The sequence below is a fragment of the Pelodiscus sinensis genome, chromosome 1 (genome assembly GCF_049634645.1).
Source record: "Pelodiscus sinensis isolate JC-2024 chromosome 1, ASM4963464v1, whole genome shotgun sequence".
Lineage (NCBI taxonomy): Eukaryota > Metazoa > Chordata > Testudines > Trionychidae > Pelodiscus > Pelodiscus sinensis.
The window spans coordinates 81800293-81818561 of NC_134711.1; the positions used below are offsets into that span (position 1 = coordinate 81800293).

The 18269-nt window shown below is 39.8% G+C and overlaps 1 protein-coding gene across 1 annotated transcript in view; it reads right to left on the reverse strand.

The window, feature by feature from the left end:
• Positions 1–18269, reverse strand: part of CDK17 (cyclin dependent kinase 17) — a 169539-nt gene that overhangs the window by 14434 nt on the left and 136836 nt on the right. Inside the window, exons 7-13 of the mRNA XM_075933731.1 lie at positions 14758–14872; positions 13712–13806; positions 11580–11642; positions 6825–6948; positions 3024–3144; positions 2104–2201; positions 247–352 (exon numbers count right to left, since the gene is read on the reverse strand). Of these exons, the coding sequence (XP_075789846.1) occupies positions 247–352; positions 2104–2201; positions 3024–3144; positions 6825–6948; positions 11580–11642; positions 13712–13806; positions 14758–14872 (722 nt within the window). The remainder of the gene's footprint in view (positions 1–246; positions 353–2103; positions 2202–3023; positions 3145–6824; positions 6949–11579; positions 11643–13711; positions 13807–14757; positions 14873–18269) is intronic.

Consider the following 18269-nt stretch of genomic DNA (forward strand, 5'->3'; position numbering starts at 1 on the left):
ATAGCATTAACCTGTAAGCTTTTGTTTATCAGTTAATCAACTACACTACTACATCTCTAGGAATCACAGCTGGTTGTAGAGGTTACAGTAAGACAGTTTGACAAGTAATCTGTTAAAGGACATATTGTTAAAATGTAATTGCATGGTACACATATGGAAACTTATTCTTGTGTAAAAATAGGTGCAGACACAGAAAGATATCAGTGACTGTATAAATAGAAATTCTAGTAATGAAACATAAAATACCTTGGTGCGTGGTTGATGAGAGGCTGTGGTTTGTACTTGGGAAAGTTGTAGTTCCTAAATTCATCATTGGAAGAAACGCCTGGCCATGTTTCTTGAGATGGAGTTCCTATGTTTAAACCAAAACAAATTAAATCTATACACATTATATTAATTATAGACAAGACTATAATGTTTTCCAAATTAAGTCATTTTGTTCAAAATGCACAGATTCAATCTTGTACAAAATGAGTAAGAGTGAATTTATTCATCATATAAATCAGGGCTACTCAACATGCAGCCCATGGGTTGTTTGTTTGCGGCCCACGGTGCGGTTTGGGTTCACGCAGGGCTCAACACGTGGCCCGTGGGTAGGAACCTCTGAACATGGACTCCACTGGGAACACGCTTCACAACAGTGAGTCAATATAATGGTTTTCTGTTGATATGCATTTTATAAGTGAAATTCCTGGACTGTCATTGCTCATTAATGGTACATCTACACTGCAGTTATTTTGGAATAAGCTTTTCTGAAATAGCTTATTTTGAAATAGCACGCCTATACTGCTGGGAAACCTCAACATTAGTCCGAGGCAGGCTTCCCTAATGTAGACATGCTATCTTGATTTAGAGCCCCAGGACGAATAAGGTAGAATGGCCCTGGTAAGGGGCTATTTCGAAATAGCAGAAGTAGAGCCTCTACACATGCCTTATTTCAAAACAGCTATTTCAGAATAGGCTTTATTCTTCATAGAATGAGGTTTACAGAAGTCGGAATAAGTCATCTGTTATTTTGAAATTATTTCAGAATAACGGATTTGCTGTGTAGATGCTCCCATAGTTATTTCGGAATAACGGCCGTTATTCCAAAATAACTTTGCTGTGTAGACACACCCTAAAAGAGCTGTCATATGGGTGGAAATTGGGTAAATATTGCATTTTATTAATATCAGCAGAACTGAGTTAAATAGGACATGCATATTGTGTCGTCTTGCCGTAATCTTTGTATTCATGCTCATCAGTGTGAAACAAGCTATTTGCATATATTTGCATGTACATGCAACCACATGTAAGTTGTGGCCCTCGGCATGTGCTGAGAGTATCATTGTGGCCCTTGGGGCTTCCAAAGTTGAGTAACCCTGATCTAAATGCAACATCAAAGTTTGTTTCTTTAAACAAAAAGGAACTTCTCTGTACCTTATAGAGATGTAAGTGTAGTCGGTTAACATGTTAAACTCTGCTAGGGTCCCAACTGCCATCTTCATGCCCAGGCCTCCTCCTTGCTCCCTGAGGCTCTAATCACTATCTGGGATGCTGATGCAGAGTCACTTTGGGTTGCTGGTTGGGCTCTAACGCCGGCTGCAGCCCCAATCCCAAGGTGCTGGCTGCCCCACGTTGCCAGCTCTGCAGTCAGCAGGCTCCTGGTGTATGCTGGCTGTTGGCTCCACTCCTGGGAAGCTGACTACTCCATGCTGAGGGCTCTGCAGCTGGCAGGCTCCCAGTCCCAGCACACACTGGCTCCTGGTCCCACTCTTGGGGTGACAGCTGCCCTGTGTTACAGGCTCTCCAGCTAGCAGGTTCTCCATATGTGTTGGTTCTCTGGGAGTGGGGCTGGCAGCTGGGAGCCAGTGCGCACCGGAAGCATGCTGGCTACAGAGCCTGCAGCTGGCACCCCAGGAGCGGGGCCAGCAAAGGATATCCCAGGGGCTTCAGGGGCACCCAACCATCATCCTTCTCTCCCGTGTCCCATCCCCAGGTACAACAGTTAACTGTGTAATCAATAGGATTTTTTACATCCCTAGTAACCTTACACTCACAAATTCTTAGAAGGGTGAAATAAATCTACAATTATAATATTATTGGTAACAACATTCAATTTACCCAAAAGTCTAAAAATTAAGTGCAGTTCATCTTCAACAGTTGAACCAGGAAAGAGAGGTCTTCCAGATGCCATTTCGAAAAATATGCATCCAACACCCCTTTATAAAAGGCAAGGGAAAAAAAGATGAATGACTTTAAAAAATAAACTGATGAAAAACGTTTTAAAACATTTAGCTCCTCAATATCTTTGTGATTTCTTAATTGGATTAAAATTGCTAAATCAATTTGCTACTATGTACCTCTATTGGAAATATTGATGTAAGTGAGGAAAACAGCAGCCAAAGAATTATCAAAAGCTGAAAAAACCTCTGCAATATGTAGATTATATCTTTTCCTTCCAAAATACACACATACACATACACAAAGCACTATTTAAAATAAATATTTAATCAATATAATATAATGCCATCATGTCACATTGGATTTAAATATTAAATCACACTATTAATACACTGATAGCAACTTTATCAGAAATTTCTAGAGAAATACCATGACAGATCAGCATTACAAATAATTCTTCAAAGTAGGAACAGTACTTCCACTAACACCATATCTTAAATGTAACCCTGTAGAAGTTGCACTACATCAACTTTAGTTAACTGGTAAGTTTCACCCTTAATGTGTGAGGCTACTGGTTGCGGTTAACTGGTGGGGACTGGAGCAGTTTCCTGCTGGCTAGAGGTAGGAGTCTGTTCCAGTCCTGTGGGGACTGTCATGACTGGGGGGCACTCAAGCCTGGCCAGAGAAGCCTGGTCCATGGCGTGGGGCGGGGACTGCTGGCTCCCCCCGGCCATTCCCTCCTTTAATCAGTTAATCAGTTATACATTAAATAATGATTAATTGATTAACCAGTTGAATGGGATTTTACATCCCTAACTTGAGTATGAGCAACAATTAAAATCTGACCAAAACAAACGTACCACATGTCAATCTGAGTTGAATATTCTGAAGATCCAAGGAGAACATCAGGTGGCCTGTACCATAATGTGACAACTTCATTGGAGTAGGTCTTTGTTGGAACCGACTTCGCTCTAGCCAAACCTTCATAAAAATAAAAATACAATGTATTTCCCCTGTACCGGTATCTACTGTTTCCCTCAATTAAAATATTGTATGTTGATTTACTTTTGTTTGTGTGCCTGCTTTTTCATTTTTACTCTTAAGCAGTTCTAAGTGGTGCAAAGCAGCAACATTATTGCATGCATTGTCAAAAGGGGTGATATAATACTGACTGCTCACAACACCCCTTATTTTTTATCCAAAAGGAATAGCATTCTTTCAGAGATAGGGCTGTTGTATTGTTATGCAATATTCACTTCTTTATTCTTGCTAATAATTTGCTTATGTGGGAAGTGTAAAATTTACAATGGTCTTAATCAGTGTTTCCGAAACTATGGGCTACGGCCCGGGAAAAACCATTCTCAGAAAGTTGTTATTAATGGTTCAAAATCCTGCTGCAAGGGTATAACAAGTGGGGTTCCGGAGAGGTCTGTTTTGGAACCATTTCTGGTCAATATCTTCATCAACAACTTAGATATTGGCATAGAGAGCACACTTATCAAGTTTGCAGATGATATGAAGCTGGGAGGGGTTGCAAGTGCTTTGGAGGATCGGGTCAAAATTCAAAATGACCTGGAGAAATGGTCTGAGACAAATAGGATGAAGTTTAATAAGGGCAAATACAAAGTACTCCACTTAGGAAGGAACAGTCTGTTTCACACATACAGAATGGGAAGCGACTTGTTTAGGAAGGAGTACTAGGGGTCATAGTAGACAACAAGATAAATATGAGTCAACAGCATGAAGCTGTTGCAAAAAACCCAAACATGATTCTTGGATGCATTAACAGGAGTGTTGTGAGCAAGAAATGAGAAGTCATTCTTCCGCTCTACTCTGCACTGATTAGGCCTCAATTGGAGTATTGTGTCCAGTTCTGGGCACCACATTTCAAAAAAGATGTGGAGAAATTGGAGAAGGTCCAGAGAAGAGCAACAAAAATGATTAAAGGTCTAGAGAAGATGACCTATGAAGGAAAACTGAAAGAACTTGGCTTGTTTATTTTCGAAAGGAGAAGACTGAGGGGGGACATGATAGCAGTTTTTAGGTATATAAAAGAGTGTCACAAGGAGGAGGGAGAAAAATTGTTTTCCTTAGCCTCTGAGGATAGGAGAAGAAGCAATGGGCTTAACTGCAGCAAGGGAGGTTTAGGTTGGACATCAGGAAAAACTTCCTGTCAGGGTGGTTAAACACTAGAATAAGTTGCCTAGGGAGGTTGTGGAATCTCCATCTCTGGAGATATTTAAGAGTAGGTTAGATGGACATCTATCAGGGACAGTCTATGGTACTGTATTGGGTCCAGCCATGAGGTCAGGGGATTGGACTTGATGACCTCTCGAGGTCCCTTCCAGTTCTAGTGTTCTATGAATATATTTTCTGTACTACATATCCCTTTCCTAATGAGTCCTAATTATTGTGTTAGCTCTTTTGACTGCCAGTGCACATTGAGCGGATATTTTTAGAGAACTATCCACAGTGATTAAGATCTTTCTTGAGTAGTAACAGCTAATTTAGACCCCATCATTTTATATGTATAGTTGCAATTGTTTTTTACTTTGCATTTATCAACCCTGAATTTCATCTGCCATTTTGTTTCTCAGTTACTCAGTTTTGTGAGATTCCGTTTTAGCTCTTCATAGTTCTTCCACTGATTAAATGTGGATGATTTCAGCAGGCTTTGCTTTTTTTCCTGTCCTCGGTGATTATAAGAAGAGTGGGCATGATCTAGCTCTATATGTTTAAAGATGAATCATAGTTTTATTGGAAAAATGTCAAGCCCTATAATTATAGAATTCATTATCCAAATTGGGAAGATCAGAGGGGTATTTATCAAGTAACATTATGCTGAATTTCCCTTTTAATAAATCTTCAATTCTATTAAACTTTTCTTAAGCAGTACATTACTTAACACTGTCATTATACTATGCCTTATTCTGTTTCTCAAAGCTGACACACAAGAAAAAAAAAGTGTGACAAATTTTATTTTGAATAACCAGCCCCTCATTTTGAAACAACAGGCTTGGTAGTCTGAAAATTCGGGTTGTTATTTCAAAATAAGGGGAGTTATTTCAAAATAACTCCCTAGTGCAGACATGCTCAAAATGATTTGTTGGAAAATTCCACAAGATAGTGTTCAGGGAGTTTCTTGGGCCCTGTGGGGAAGGCAACAATTTGGCATGTGTATTGCCCATTTCAAAGGAAGCACTAATGTTACTTTTCATCTCAACTATAGTTCATTCTCAGCTGACACTTCAACTCACATGCACACCATTTTGATGACCAATACACTATGAAGTTGAACTTTCTCTTTCCATTTCAATACACAGAAACCAGGCCACCTACACACAAAGGCAGGCTCTGGACTGAGGGTTCTCATCTTTTTGCTACATATGACTCCATATTCAACTATGTCTCAGAAGTATTTCTGAACCAAATCCTTTCTCTTGGTTCCCACTGATTCAAAAGAAACAGCACTGGAGTTGCTATACAGTTTGTGGAATGTTTCCTGCTATCCAAGAGTGATATCACAAATGTCTACAAATCAACTTCTATAGAAAATCTGAGAGAGGGAACAGAGGTAGAGTAAGGGTTTTAACTACTAAGTTGAAAGTGAGTGCTATAAAAGATTAATTGCAGTGGAAGTATAAAGGTCTGCTATGGCCAGAGAAAATGTATTGGAGACAGGGAGATTAAATTGTAACTGAACATCAAGTATTTTACTCTGAAAACATGGTACAATTCCCATGGGATAAATACATAAAACAAACCAATGAAGAGTGAATACAACTGGTACCTCATATAGGAGAGGAAAAATTATTTAATTTAAAATGTCCAAGAAAAGAACATAAAGCAGGTATAAGGGTTCTTCTCAGATAGTAGTTTTGTTACTGCTCACTTTTAGCAAACGATGTGTGAAACTGGAGTCGCAGACAGAGAGAGAACATACAAATAACTTATCACTGTAAGAGGCACAGAAAGAGCCTTGGGGATAAGGTATAGTTCAGGTTGGATGCCGAAACTAAAATTAACAAACAAACCAGAAACACTCAAGCCAAACAATCAAACTGTTACCCTAACCAGATTAACAAACAAAAAGAATGATCTGGATGACTTTCAAAAAGTCAAACATGAACTGCAAGCCTGAAATTCTAGCAGCTTTAAACCGCGTGAGCTGACCAATAGGGGTAATTCAGCACACAATGGACTTAATCTATTTTTTTCAGGCCAGCTCATGTTGCAAGTCACAGCCTAGTATGCGCCACAATGGAGGTATCTCAGCTACCATACAAACCCCTTCTGCAACATGGAGCTGGTATAATGATCTCAATTAAATAACATTATTTTCCCTTTATGGGAACACAAGCTATAAAAAAAATGGAGACAATCTCACCAGCTATATTAAGCTAGTCAGTTACCCAATATTGGCTTCAGTAATAACCTAATGGATAAAGCTACACACAGAAACAGTGCGAATATGTATTTCCAATGATTAATTTCTTTGCTGCTTACAAATGACTTATATACATAAACACTCCTACCGTTACATGATTCTAGCTTCAACAAGGTTTATGGGTTATACATCTTGGTTTATTTCCAAGATTTTCTTAAACTATCTCTAAAGAAAACACTGTTCAAAAAAATAAAATATAAAATCCAGTCCATACCAAAGTCCGCTAGCTTTAGTTCTCCTTTCTCATTAATGAGTAGATTTTGTGGCTTCAGGTCCCGATGTAGCACCTTCCTTCTATGACAATAGGCCAAACCTCGCAAAATCTGGTATAAAAATAGCTACAAAGAAAAACAAATTAGACTTTCAAAAATATTCATGGGTGAATGCACAAAGCAGCATGTTACTCTTCCCATAACAGCAGGTTTTGAGCTATCACAGTAGCAATTACATTGCTATATTGCAAGCAAGACAAAAACCTTCTTACACAAGCAAGTCACTTTCACATGCTAATGTATTCTGAATATCATAACTATTGTTTAAAGATGTAAGACCTATTTATGCCATCCAGCTACATTATTATGAAACACTTAGCACATCAAAGATTATGAGAGTGATTTGCTCTATATAATAAAAGCAAATCAAGTGGCTATTTACTTTATAAGCATTTAGTACTGCACTCTAAACGTCTTTACATGTAACATGCTCAATTACCAGACTGATATTCCTTATTGCTACAGATCACTCTCATAAATGCAACTCTACTCGACCATGAAAAGTAAAATGTATTGATTGTACAGTAGGGAAAGTGACTATCAGAAGAAGAAAGTTGATGCATAACCTCAAAACATTAAAGCATTAAAGAAATATAATTGGGGAAATTATGCTCTATCCGTTGTGTCTAATTTTTCCCTTTCCTGTGTTTACATCTTCATCCAGTCTGTCACCCTCTGTGCTTCTTCCTATTACTTCAGGCTGGCAAGCCAGCAACATTAATTCTGCATTCAAGGACATTAGTGCACAAAAACTAACAGGCTTGCTGACTGGGTGGGTGGGTGGCTGGGGTGGGGGAAAGAAAGAGAGCAGTTGCCCAGGGCTCCCAGCCACCACTGCTACTGGCCCCTTTAAATTGCTGCCCGGAGGTGAAGGTGAGTGAGCATTCAGAAGTTTACTGCTTAGGAAAGTGGAAAGGACATTTATGCAGAACACAAGGCCAACCAGTCTGACAGATTTATCATGCATTAAGAGCCTTTGACTAGAAACACCAGTTTTTATATAACAGTTTTTCAATAAAAGGTTTATTTGTGTAGCCAATGACAACCTCACGTCCTCCACAAAGTCATACCAATACCCAAGTTCCAGGTTTTACTGTTTAATCTCAGTTTTATTATATCATAATGGTATCTCCATAAGGGGTAGAAAAAATTGGGATCATGGATCTTAAAAATGCAGATTGGAGGCCACTACGTCCTGCCTCACTTATTTATGACTATATTGTTGCATGGGTATAAATGGCCATTGAGGCATGCATAGTTTATAAACAGGCTTGCTTCAAACTATCAAACATGCTGCAAGAGCTTTCAATTCATGTTCATTTAAACATTTTTTTAACATGTCTTCATCTTTTTCTACCTTTCCTTAAAATAGGCATGAGAATTTACATTGAAGAATTTTTCCTTTCACTCTCCCAAAAGAAACAGTAATGTAGGTTGACAATTGATTTCTCTTCCAAAAGACACGAGGAGAAATTTAGAAACATAAAAACTAAAGGACAAACAGTAACCAATATCCAAATCAAAACCCATAGTACTTCAACAAAGAAAAAGCTCTACAATATAAAGTAAAGGCAAGATCAAGGACAACAATTCTTCTGGAATGCAGGCAAACACAACAGTGTACAAGAACAACATTTATTTACATCATCCACAATTGTGCAAATACCAAATCAATTTTCCCTACATGGGTGCTCACAGTTTTATTTTGGTTTTTTAGAACAATCAATTGTAAAGTAACAAAGTGCACTTAAATTCAAGGTTGACAGGTGTAGAAATATTCCCTATACACCATCAATGAGCAGTTAACATCCTTTACACAAATTACCTACTGTTAAATAATGAAGCTGACTGATGGCCAGTATAAGCTATAACATGGCTCGGTAAAACTGTCAACTTTAGTTCAGCCATGTTTTGGCTTCTCAGGCCTTGCTTTACTAACCTATTATGCAAAATTATATGAACAGTTCCTTTGGTCTGTCAAAGCACAAGTGGTCCATTCCCAAGTCCCTAGTTTAAATACAGAGTTCTTTTTGGCTTCACAGTATCGGCTTCATCAGAATAAGGTTTCCTCCCTACTCCTATTTGGCTCTTTTCTGAGTGCAAGACAGTAACTCTAGGCCTCCCCTGAGATTAGGGTTGCCAGACGGTTTACCCAAAAATACCGAACAGCTCACTCTTCCCCCCCCCAAAAAAACCCCCAAAACCACCACACCACACAAGGAAAAAAATTCTGTTGAGGGAAAAAAAAAAGGGGGGAGACCAAAGTTATTGAGCAAAACAAAAGAACAACAACAAAAAGGACCCCTTTAAGAAGAGGCTTTTTTGCTGGCGGCTATTTTGTTTTTCTGTTCCAGCCACAAGACAAGCCCCTGCAGAATCAGGTAAGTGGGGAGGGGAAAGTGCCTCCGGGGGGCCTGGTGGGTGAGGCAAAAATACTGGACTGTCCAGGTCAATACCGGACACCTGGCAACCCTACCTGGGATCCATCTACCACAACCCTTCTCATAGCAGTCTTTCGCCCTCTGGAACATGGTTCTCTGAAGCCTTCCTTTCCAGGAGCTGCAGTCCTCTTGTGTGTTGTATAAGGTTCTCCACAGCTTTTCTTCCAAGGGCTATGCCTGAATCTTGGCCTATCACCATCATGCCTCTATTGCAAGAGAGTCTTTGCAAGAGAGAATCTCTCTCCCCTGACTGAGCTACAGGCTTGGTTTTTATCTTATACCCCTACCATGTGAATGTCAGTTGGTGTATCCTAGGGGTTGGCAACCTACGGCACACGTGCCATAAGTGGCATGCAAGCCGATTTTCAATGGCACGTGCAGTGGCAGCTCAGCCCTGCCCCACCCACCTGTGCAGCCACTGGAACCCTCCCTCTTCCCTGGCAGCAGGTTAGGCTGCGGTGGGAGGAGCCTCAACAGAGGTGCCTCCAGGGCTGGCCAGGGTCCATGTGGGAGCAGCAGTTGCTGCAAGGGGGCATGAAGCCGGATAAGCATCTCCCCTCATGCCCAGACACCCACACCCAAATACCCCTCACTCCCTTCCCTCCCTCCACCAAGATCCCGCACACCCAACTTGCTCTGATACCATCTCTTGCTCCTGCACCCTCCGTCCTGCTCAGACACTCTCCCTCCTAGCCAGACATGCTACCCCCACCCTGTTCCTGCCACCCTCCCTCCCGGTCACACACTACACCCTCCATTGCTCCTGCTACCTCCACCTAGCCAAACACCTTACTCTCAGCCTGCTTCTGCACCCACCTCCCACCCAGACCTTGCAACCTTCCCCTTCTGAACCCCACCTTGCTCCCAGATCCTGCACCCCATCCCTATTTCACTCACTGGTAGCCCTGCCTTGCACTCTGAACCCCTCATTTTTGTCCCTATCCCAAAGCCCAAGGGAGTCCATAAAATCCATTAACTCTAGAACCCTAGAAAAGTAAATCTGGCCTAGGGGAAACCCTGAACCTCAATCCTTCCTGTCCCTTCCCTTCACCCTATAAGGCTGGAGCGCCAGAGAAGTGAGGTGTCTTAGTTGGGGGCCACATCAGTGAAGATTGCAGGTTTTTGGAGGGTTTTTTTTTTTTTTTTTTTGCTTTTCACTTATGTGGTCCCCAACTGATTTTTCTGTGGGTCAGTGGCCCCCAATACAAAAAAGCTGCCCTACCCATGCCATAAAGAAAACATTGAAATCTTTTATGTTGGACATAAATTAATATTGTACTTAATTTAAATTATTAAACAGATTAAGCGCTTCAACTTTCTCATGTTAGTTTAACAAACTTCATTTTAAATAAAGCTGTTCTCCCTAGCTGCAGCTTGTTCAGAAAATATGATCACTATACCCAGCCTGACCATGCCGCCGCCTCCTCTCAGCACACAGATCCATAAATAGAAGTGAATAAGTCAAATCTTGGCATGTCACTTCTGAAAGGTTGCCGACCCCTGGACTATCCCATTGCACAGAAGGACTTAAGCCTGCACGGGTCATGCGACCGTGCCAGAGAACACATACGTCTCAGAATGCCGAATCTACAGGTTAAGGCCTGATCTACACTACATGGTTAGGTTGAAGTGAGTGGCTTTGTGTTGATCTAACTGTAGAAGCATCTTCAATTAAATTCTACTCCTGCACACATTCTCTCCGTGTCAATTTAGTACCACTACCTCTTTAGTGACAAAGAATCACGCTCGATGTAATTAGTTTGATGAAGCGCCAGTGTAGATGTTGTGTTGCTTATGTCGACTGTTACTAGCTTTCAGGAGCCAGTAATAGTTGACATAATGCCCCTAATTGACAATACAATTGCTACAAGCGCTCCCAGAGAGGACTGCCAACATAGTGAGCCAAGTGTGCACAAACACAAGCGATTTAACTGTGTGGCTATATACTGGCGCAAGTTAGATCAACAAAATTTTCAAATGTAGATGTGGCCCAGGTCTTGGAATGGGACATAACTGTCCTTAAAGATGACATATAGTTCTGTTAAAAATCTTCTTTTTTTTTTTTAAGAGAAAAATATTCAAAAAAGAACAAAACTTAACTAAAGCCATAATTTTTACGTTTAAACTCTTCAATATGATTGTATCTTATTAGCAGAAAGAGTAGTTGTCAGCACCTAAGTTGTAAGTTCTATAGAGTTTCAAAATCAGAACAAAAATGTTTGAAATAAATCACTAAAATTAAAAAGATTTACTCACCTTTACATTGTGCATACTCATGATGTTACCACAGTCATCCATGTACTGCTTTAGGTCCTTGTCCTGTAAAAAAAAACCCAAACACTAGTGTTGAATATAAAACATTTTTGACAGAAAAATTAAGCTTTTGAATCTGTTTGCTATGCAGAATTTTGAGTTTTCATCAAACAAGCAAACAAACAAAAAGAAAAAAACTAAGATTTTTTTTCTCCTCAAGGAAAATAAAAGCATTCTGTGCAGAAACTCGCCCAACACTTTCAAATCTGTACTATTTATTATACTACATTTTATTCCTCCCTGCAAAGGCTACATATTATGTTAAATTTTATGTATTAGTCATTCCCTTTATTTAGAAAAGAAAGTTCTCATGAATTCTGTGCACTACACTTTCAGATGTTTCATCACAATTTGCATATATATGGTTAGAGTAATTTCAATAAATATATATGTAATATGGAATGAAAAAAGCTAACATAAAGCATGACTTATTGATGTGTCTCATGCAGGCAAGTGAGTTAGGTGTTTAACTGTAGGTACCCACATTTGAAAATGTAGGCCATAATATCTAACACCCTTATTTTAACAGAGATGTAAATGGTTATTTTTACACTACTAGGCTGTGTCTAGACTACACCTCTCTGTCAACAGAGAGATGTAGATTAGGCACGTCGAAATTGCTAATGAAACAGGGATTTAAATATCCTGTGCTTCATTAGCATAAACATGGCCGCCACTTTTTTTTGAAGTGGAGCTTTTTAAAAAACAACGGAAGTCTTGACACAGATCTCTCGAAAATAAACCCTTTTTCGACAGATCCTGTAAGCCTCACTTTTTGAGGAATATAGGATCTGTTGAAAAAGGGTTTATTTTTGACAGATCCGCTTCTAGACTGCCTTTTTTTTTTTTTTTTTTTTTTTTAAAAAAAAGCTCCGTTTCGAAAACAAGCAATGGCCATGTTTATGCTAATGAAGCGCGGGATATTTAAATCCCTGTTTCATTAGCAATTTTGATGTGCCTAATCTACATCTATCTCTCTGTCGACAGATGTGTAGTCTAGACTAATTTTCCCTATTGTTTAACAACAAGAACTAGTATGCTAGGTGCCTCACACTACCAAAATCATTCAACATAATACTGCAATTATTTTATTCTCTGTCCACTTTCTTCTATGACATAATCTTGGTTTAAGTGAGCATTTGGTCCAGTAGCGCAATAATGTACTATATATTTTAGAGTTTGTCTGTCTCTTTGATCAAGAAATCCTCCCAAATGATAAGAGCTAGGACCACCAAATTTGGTCCTTAGCTTCCTCTTATCATAACTTAAAGCAATGTAAAGCTTTGGTTGTGCCAGGAAAACAGTATGTGCCAGGAATGGGATTGCGTATCATAAAACCAAACAGAAAAGAGATAATCTCCAAATCAGGTACAGTCCTCAGAACTGACATAACTGAGCAAATGTTGAAAGAGACTGAACTAAGATGAGCCAAAAACAAAGGATGAACTTGGAATAGGATTGCTTCTCAAACCTTACAGAAAAAAAGAGATAAAACGGAAAAGTTTGGAGTAGTACTCTTTTTGGCACAGCTAATTCAATGCTTAAGGGAAAAAAAACAACACTTCATGGAATTCCCATTTAAAAATATTTACTAAAAAAATTAAACAGACACATTTTAACAATCCTTTTTTAAAGAAATCTGAAATAAAAATTAACTTAATAAAAATAACACATTTTTGAAAAATACAATCCTTTAAACAAAGTGTGTACATTTTCCTTCTATTTAAAAAAAGCACTTCATTGAGTTAAGGACCTGAGTAATGCCAGGTAAATCTGCTACTTACTGTACCAATTAGTCAGACCCATACCAAGCAATTTATCACAATCTGACAGTGAATTTTATGTCTGAAAATGTTAATAGCTGTCTGTGAAACATACTATTTGCTTTCATGTTCCACTGGACACTATGTAGGAAAACATTATGATGACAGAATAATAGCAAGTCCTTCAATTATTTGTTTTTAAAAATATACTGTAGAGTTAATCATGTTTGTGTTTCTCTAGATAGAAAAATAAATAAGACTTTATTGACAAATCCTTTAAATGTAAAGCTTTATTACTTTTACAGTGCTTACCAGGTACTCAAAGACGAGAGTCAAAGATTTGTCTGTGTGAACAATATCATGTAAAGTTACAATATTTGCATGCTTCAGGTCTTTTAATAATGATACTGCAAAAAAAAAGAAATTAAAGCTTAAGGATAGGGCTTGAGGGAAAAATTAAGTAACATTAATTAACATATAATCCAAATTCATGAGTTATTTGTTAAAGTTATTTAAATTACTATATAAACTAATTTACTGATTTTAATATTTCATAAAACATTAAATTAACCCATAGGAAAAATTAAAAAACAAGACAAGTTAATCTTGGGCACACTATAAAACAGACAAGAACACATACCACTGAACTGCAGTTATAATTAATGTATACGCTATATGGACAGACGGTATTTCAAGTACAGGCAGTCCCCGGGTTACATGGATCCGACTTACATCGGATCCCTACTTACAAACGGGGTGAGGCAACCCCGCACTAGCTGCGCCCCCCCAGCAGACCAGGGAGACGCGGAGCAGCTTTTCTCAGCAGACACCTCAACTTGAGAATAAAGGACTGAGGGAAGTGAGGTGTGGGAGAATAAAACTGAGCTCTGGAGAAATGTTTGGCTAGAGTTTCCCCTACAATATGTACCAGTTCTGACTTACATACAAATTCAACTTAAGAACAAACCTATAATCCCTATCTTGTACGTAACCCGGGGACTGCCTGTATAAGTTAGTAAGGTAATGCTATATACTCTATACTCCAGAAAGATGTTTGCTTCTGTTATAATTAAAAATTATAAAAGACTCAGTAATTTCTTACACTTAGAAAACTCCATGTATTTGAGAATACAAGTGAAATATATATATAATTTGAGAATATAAATGAAATACATTTAAAATTTGAGTCTCAATATTAGAACACAATTAATTTACCTTGATTGTAGTACCCCACATAATAAGTAGCATTAGTCATTGTAATATTCAGTTGACATGAGAATAGCATCAGTACTTTGGCCAAACTGTATCATTTCAGTTAGTGATTTTTTTTAAATAAAGAAAAAACACCATTTTCTCACCTTCTCTTATGGCTGTGCATGGTGCCCCCTCTTCATGTTCCAGTCGGATTTCTTTTAGAGCTACCAGGTTCTCTGTCAATTTACTTCTTCCCTTATAAACTGTTGCATAAGTACCCTTTGTGGGAAGGGAAAAGGATCACATTTTAAACTTTTTTTTCCTATGGAAAGAGCAATACACACTCTCTCTCTCTCTATCTCCAAATAAAATCTATGACAGATTCTATGACTTGCTTCATTTGGTAGCAGCAGCTTATAGAAGTGACTCAATATATTGTTTTTATTTTTCACACAAGCATAACCTGATGATTTTCAATGTCAGGCCCTGACTTTTAGAATAGGTGAGCACTCTCAACCCTAAATTAAGTAAATGGGAGCTGCAATTTTAATACCTCTGAAAGTCAGGCCCAAATCTTTGAAGACTATATCAAGGAAATGCAAAAGACTATAAAAATAATAATAATACTTTCATCACACTTTTAATTTCACATGAGAACAGGAATGGGACAGATAAAACAAACACAATTTTTCATTTTTGCTGATGTGATGCACATGATAGATTATGAAGCTCCGGTTTGGTGTTTGCTTCAGTATTCCAATGCAAGCATCAAAAGACCACCCAGAAAACGTATGTTCCATAACTGTAAGAGGCACTTGGGAAAGGATGTTAAGAGGCGGGCAATTGGGTAATCATGTAGTGGATACAACTTGTATCGACTACATAATTAGTCGATAAGGAAAGGAGCTCAGAAGACGCTAGCCCCATTGTGGCTCTGCAGTTTAAATGGAGTAAGAACCGGGCATGCAGGCAGTGCGGCTCCTGCTACATTTAAACAGCAGAGTCGCAGCAGAGGTAGCTTCTGGATCCAGTGTAAGATGGGACTGAGCCAGGCTTGCTCAGGCCTGGCTCGCGCCAGGTCCAACAGACCCTTTCTGCGGGGGTCCCAGCAGGAAGTGAGGACCCCCCTTCCCTGTGGACAGGGCTGCTGCAGAGCAACCTGTTTTTGGCCAGCCCAAGCTGCTGTGAACAGAGGGTGATTGCAGCGGTTGGCACTGGTTGCAAACAGAGGCTGCTCCAGAAGCAGCCCCATTCCTGGCAGCTGGGGCTGTCCATAGACAGGAGCTGTCCTGTCCTGTCCTCCCCAGCTCCCTCTGATAGAGGTAGCAGCATGGGGGGGAGGGGAGGGAGGAGAGGAAAGGAGGGGGTAAGCAGCACTGCAGAGACAGTTCAGGGAGGGAACCAGCTTTTAAGCTAGCTCCCCCAGAACCACCTCCTTCTTCCTCCTCCCCCCCCCCTTGCTGCCTCACATATAGAAGCAGTGGGGGGGGGGGGAGGGGATGCAAGTAATTGACTTGACTATCCGATAAATCTAGGCTTATAGACTAATCGACTACTCTTTTACATTCCTACACTGGAGAAGATATTCCTTTTCAGCAGATTGCTACAATCAATCAGTTTATATTAAATATCAAAAATTAGGGGCAGTATCAACTTGGGTACAGTTACATAGCCTGTATTGCTCATTACGCTATTCAGAAATTATAGTGAAATATGTAGATGATCACCCTACACATTTATTAACATTTTCACAAAGATATATAATATTACATCAGGTTATAGAGCCATTAAATGTAAAAAGGTGAATTAAATGACAGGCATTTGTGAAGGGATGAAACAATAGATCTCAAAACCAGAGGATTCATAATTGCAACATCAAGTAACATATGTGTACTTTTGCCTGTGTGTTTGTATAGTAGTCATTAGTATCTAACTGCTGAACTGTAATACAGATCTTCATAGCAACTGTTCACAGTGGATTTCCTAGGGGAGTTTTGCTCTTCCCAAGTTCTATGAAGCTCTGCTTGGTTTGGCAGTGGTCTTTTGTTGTTTGTTTTTGGTAACACATATGCATTACACATATGTATACTGACAAACTGAGTGACAGTGACACTGCTTTGTGGGTTAATGTATACATATGACATCACACTCCATATTTCTTCATAGAGAAATGCTTCTGATATGAATAGGGCATATCTAAGAAATGTTTTATGCAAGATCAATTAAGTAAGATATCATTGGAAAGATATACTGAATGAGATTATCCTATCTGTATACATGTCTGAACCTAAAGTTGGGAATATGGACTATATAACAATTATAACTGGGTGTGTATTTTGGAGACATACACCAGACAACAAAACATCAACCTTGATGGATCATTAGGAAGAAACAACAAGACTATGAAGATAATAATCTCTCCTTTTCCTGAGGCCATGTCTACACTGGCAGATGTAAAGCACTAGCACTTACAGCATTGCTCACAGAATGCAGCAGTGAAAATGCTATTGAGTGTCCACATTGTCACCTGCCAGTGCCTTAGGGTACGTCTAGACTACATGCCTCTGGCGACAGAGGCATGTAGATTAGGGTACCGGACATAGTAAAATGAAGTGGCGATTTAAATAATCGCCGCTTCATTTAAATTTACATGGCTGCCGCACTGAGCCGACAAACAGCTGATCAGCTGTTTGTCGGCTCAGCGCGATAGTCTGGACGCTCCCCTGCTGACATCAAAGGTATTTGTCGACCACCCAGTTATGCCTCCTGGGATGAGGCATACCTGGGTGATCAACAAATACCTTTGATGTCAGCAGGGGAGCGTCCAGACTATCGCGCTGAGCCGACAAACAGCTGATCAGCTGTTTGTCGGCTCAGTGCGGCAGCCATGTAAATTTAAATGAAGCGGCGATTATTTAAATCGCCGCTTCATTTTACTATGTCGCCAGAGGCATGTAGTCTAGACGTACCCTTAGTGACTATGCTCTCATCTCTTGCAATGTCCTTTGGAGCAGTGGATTCTGGGTAGCTGGTCCACAGAGCACCTCTCTCTCTCCTGCTATAGAGGTTTGTGGGGAGGCACAGGGCATATTGGGTCCTGTCCCAATTCTCCATTGCAAATCACTTTGCATCCCAGCAACCCCTGCACTCCTTTTTGCATTTGGAACCATCTTTCAATAGTTTCTGTGCTGTGTGCTCTACCTCCCTGGTTTGCTGGAAAGGATCCACGGCTGTTCATGAAAATGCTTATAGGTCTCATTAACACGTCATGAATGACAATCAAGTTATTCCTAAAGCTACAAAGTGTTGCTATGGAGTCACAGCAGCATTTGTACAACATGAGATTTCTTGTGGTAGGAAGTAGCTATGTTATGTCAGAGATCAACAGCAGATTGGAGGTGCTAGCTACCTTTCTATGGGCAGGAAGGGAGAAGCTGCTTCTACCCACAGGTGAGCAGGATGGCACAGGACAGGAGGGAAGAGATGATCCTACAAAGATACAGGCCACGTCATCTCTACCTCCCACGCCCACTCCCTTAGCCTGGAAGTAGCTTGTATCCCTCCCTGCCCACACAGTACTGGAAAGATGCTCCTAGCCATGTTCTGCTGTGAAGCCCGAAAGAAATCTGGGGGTTGGGGGAGGACTGTGATACTACATGCCCCAGACAGGCAAGAA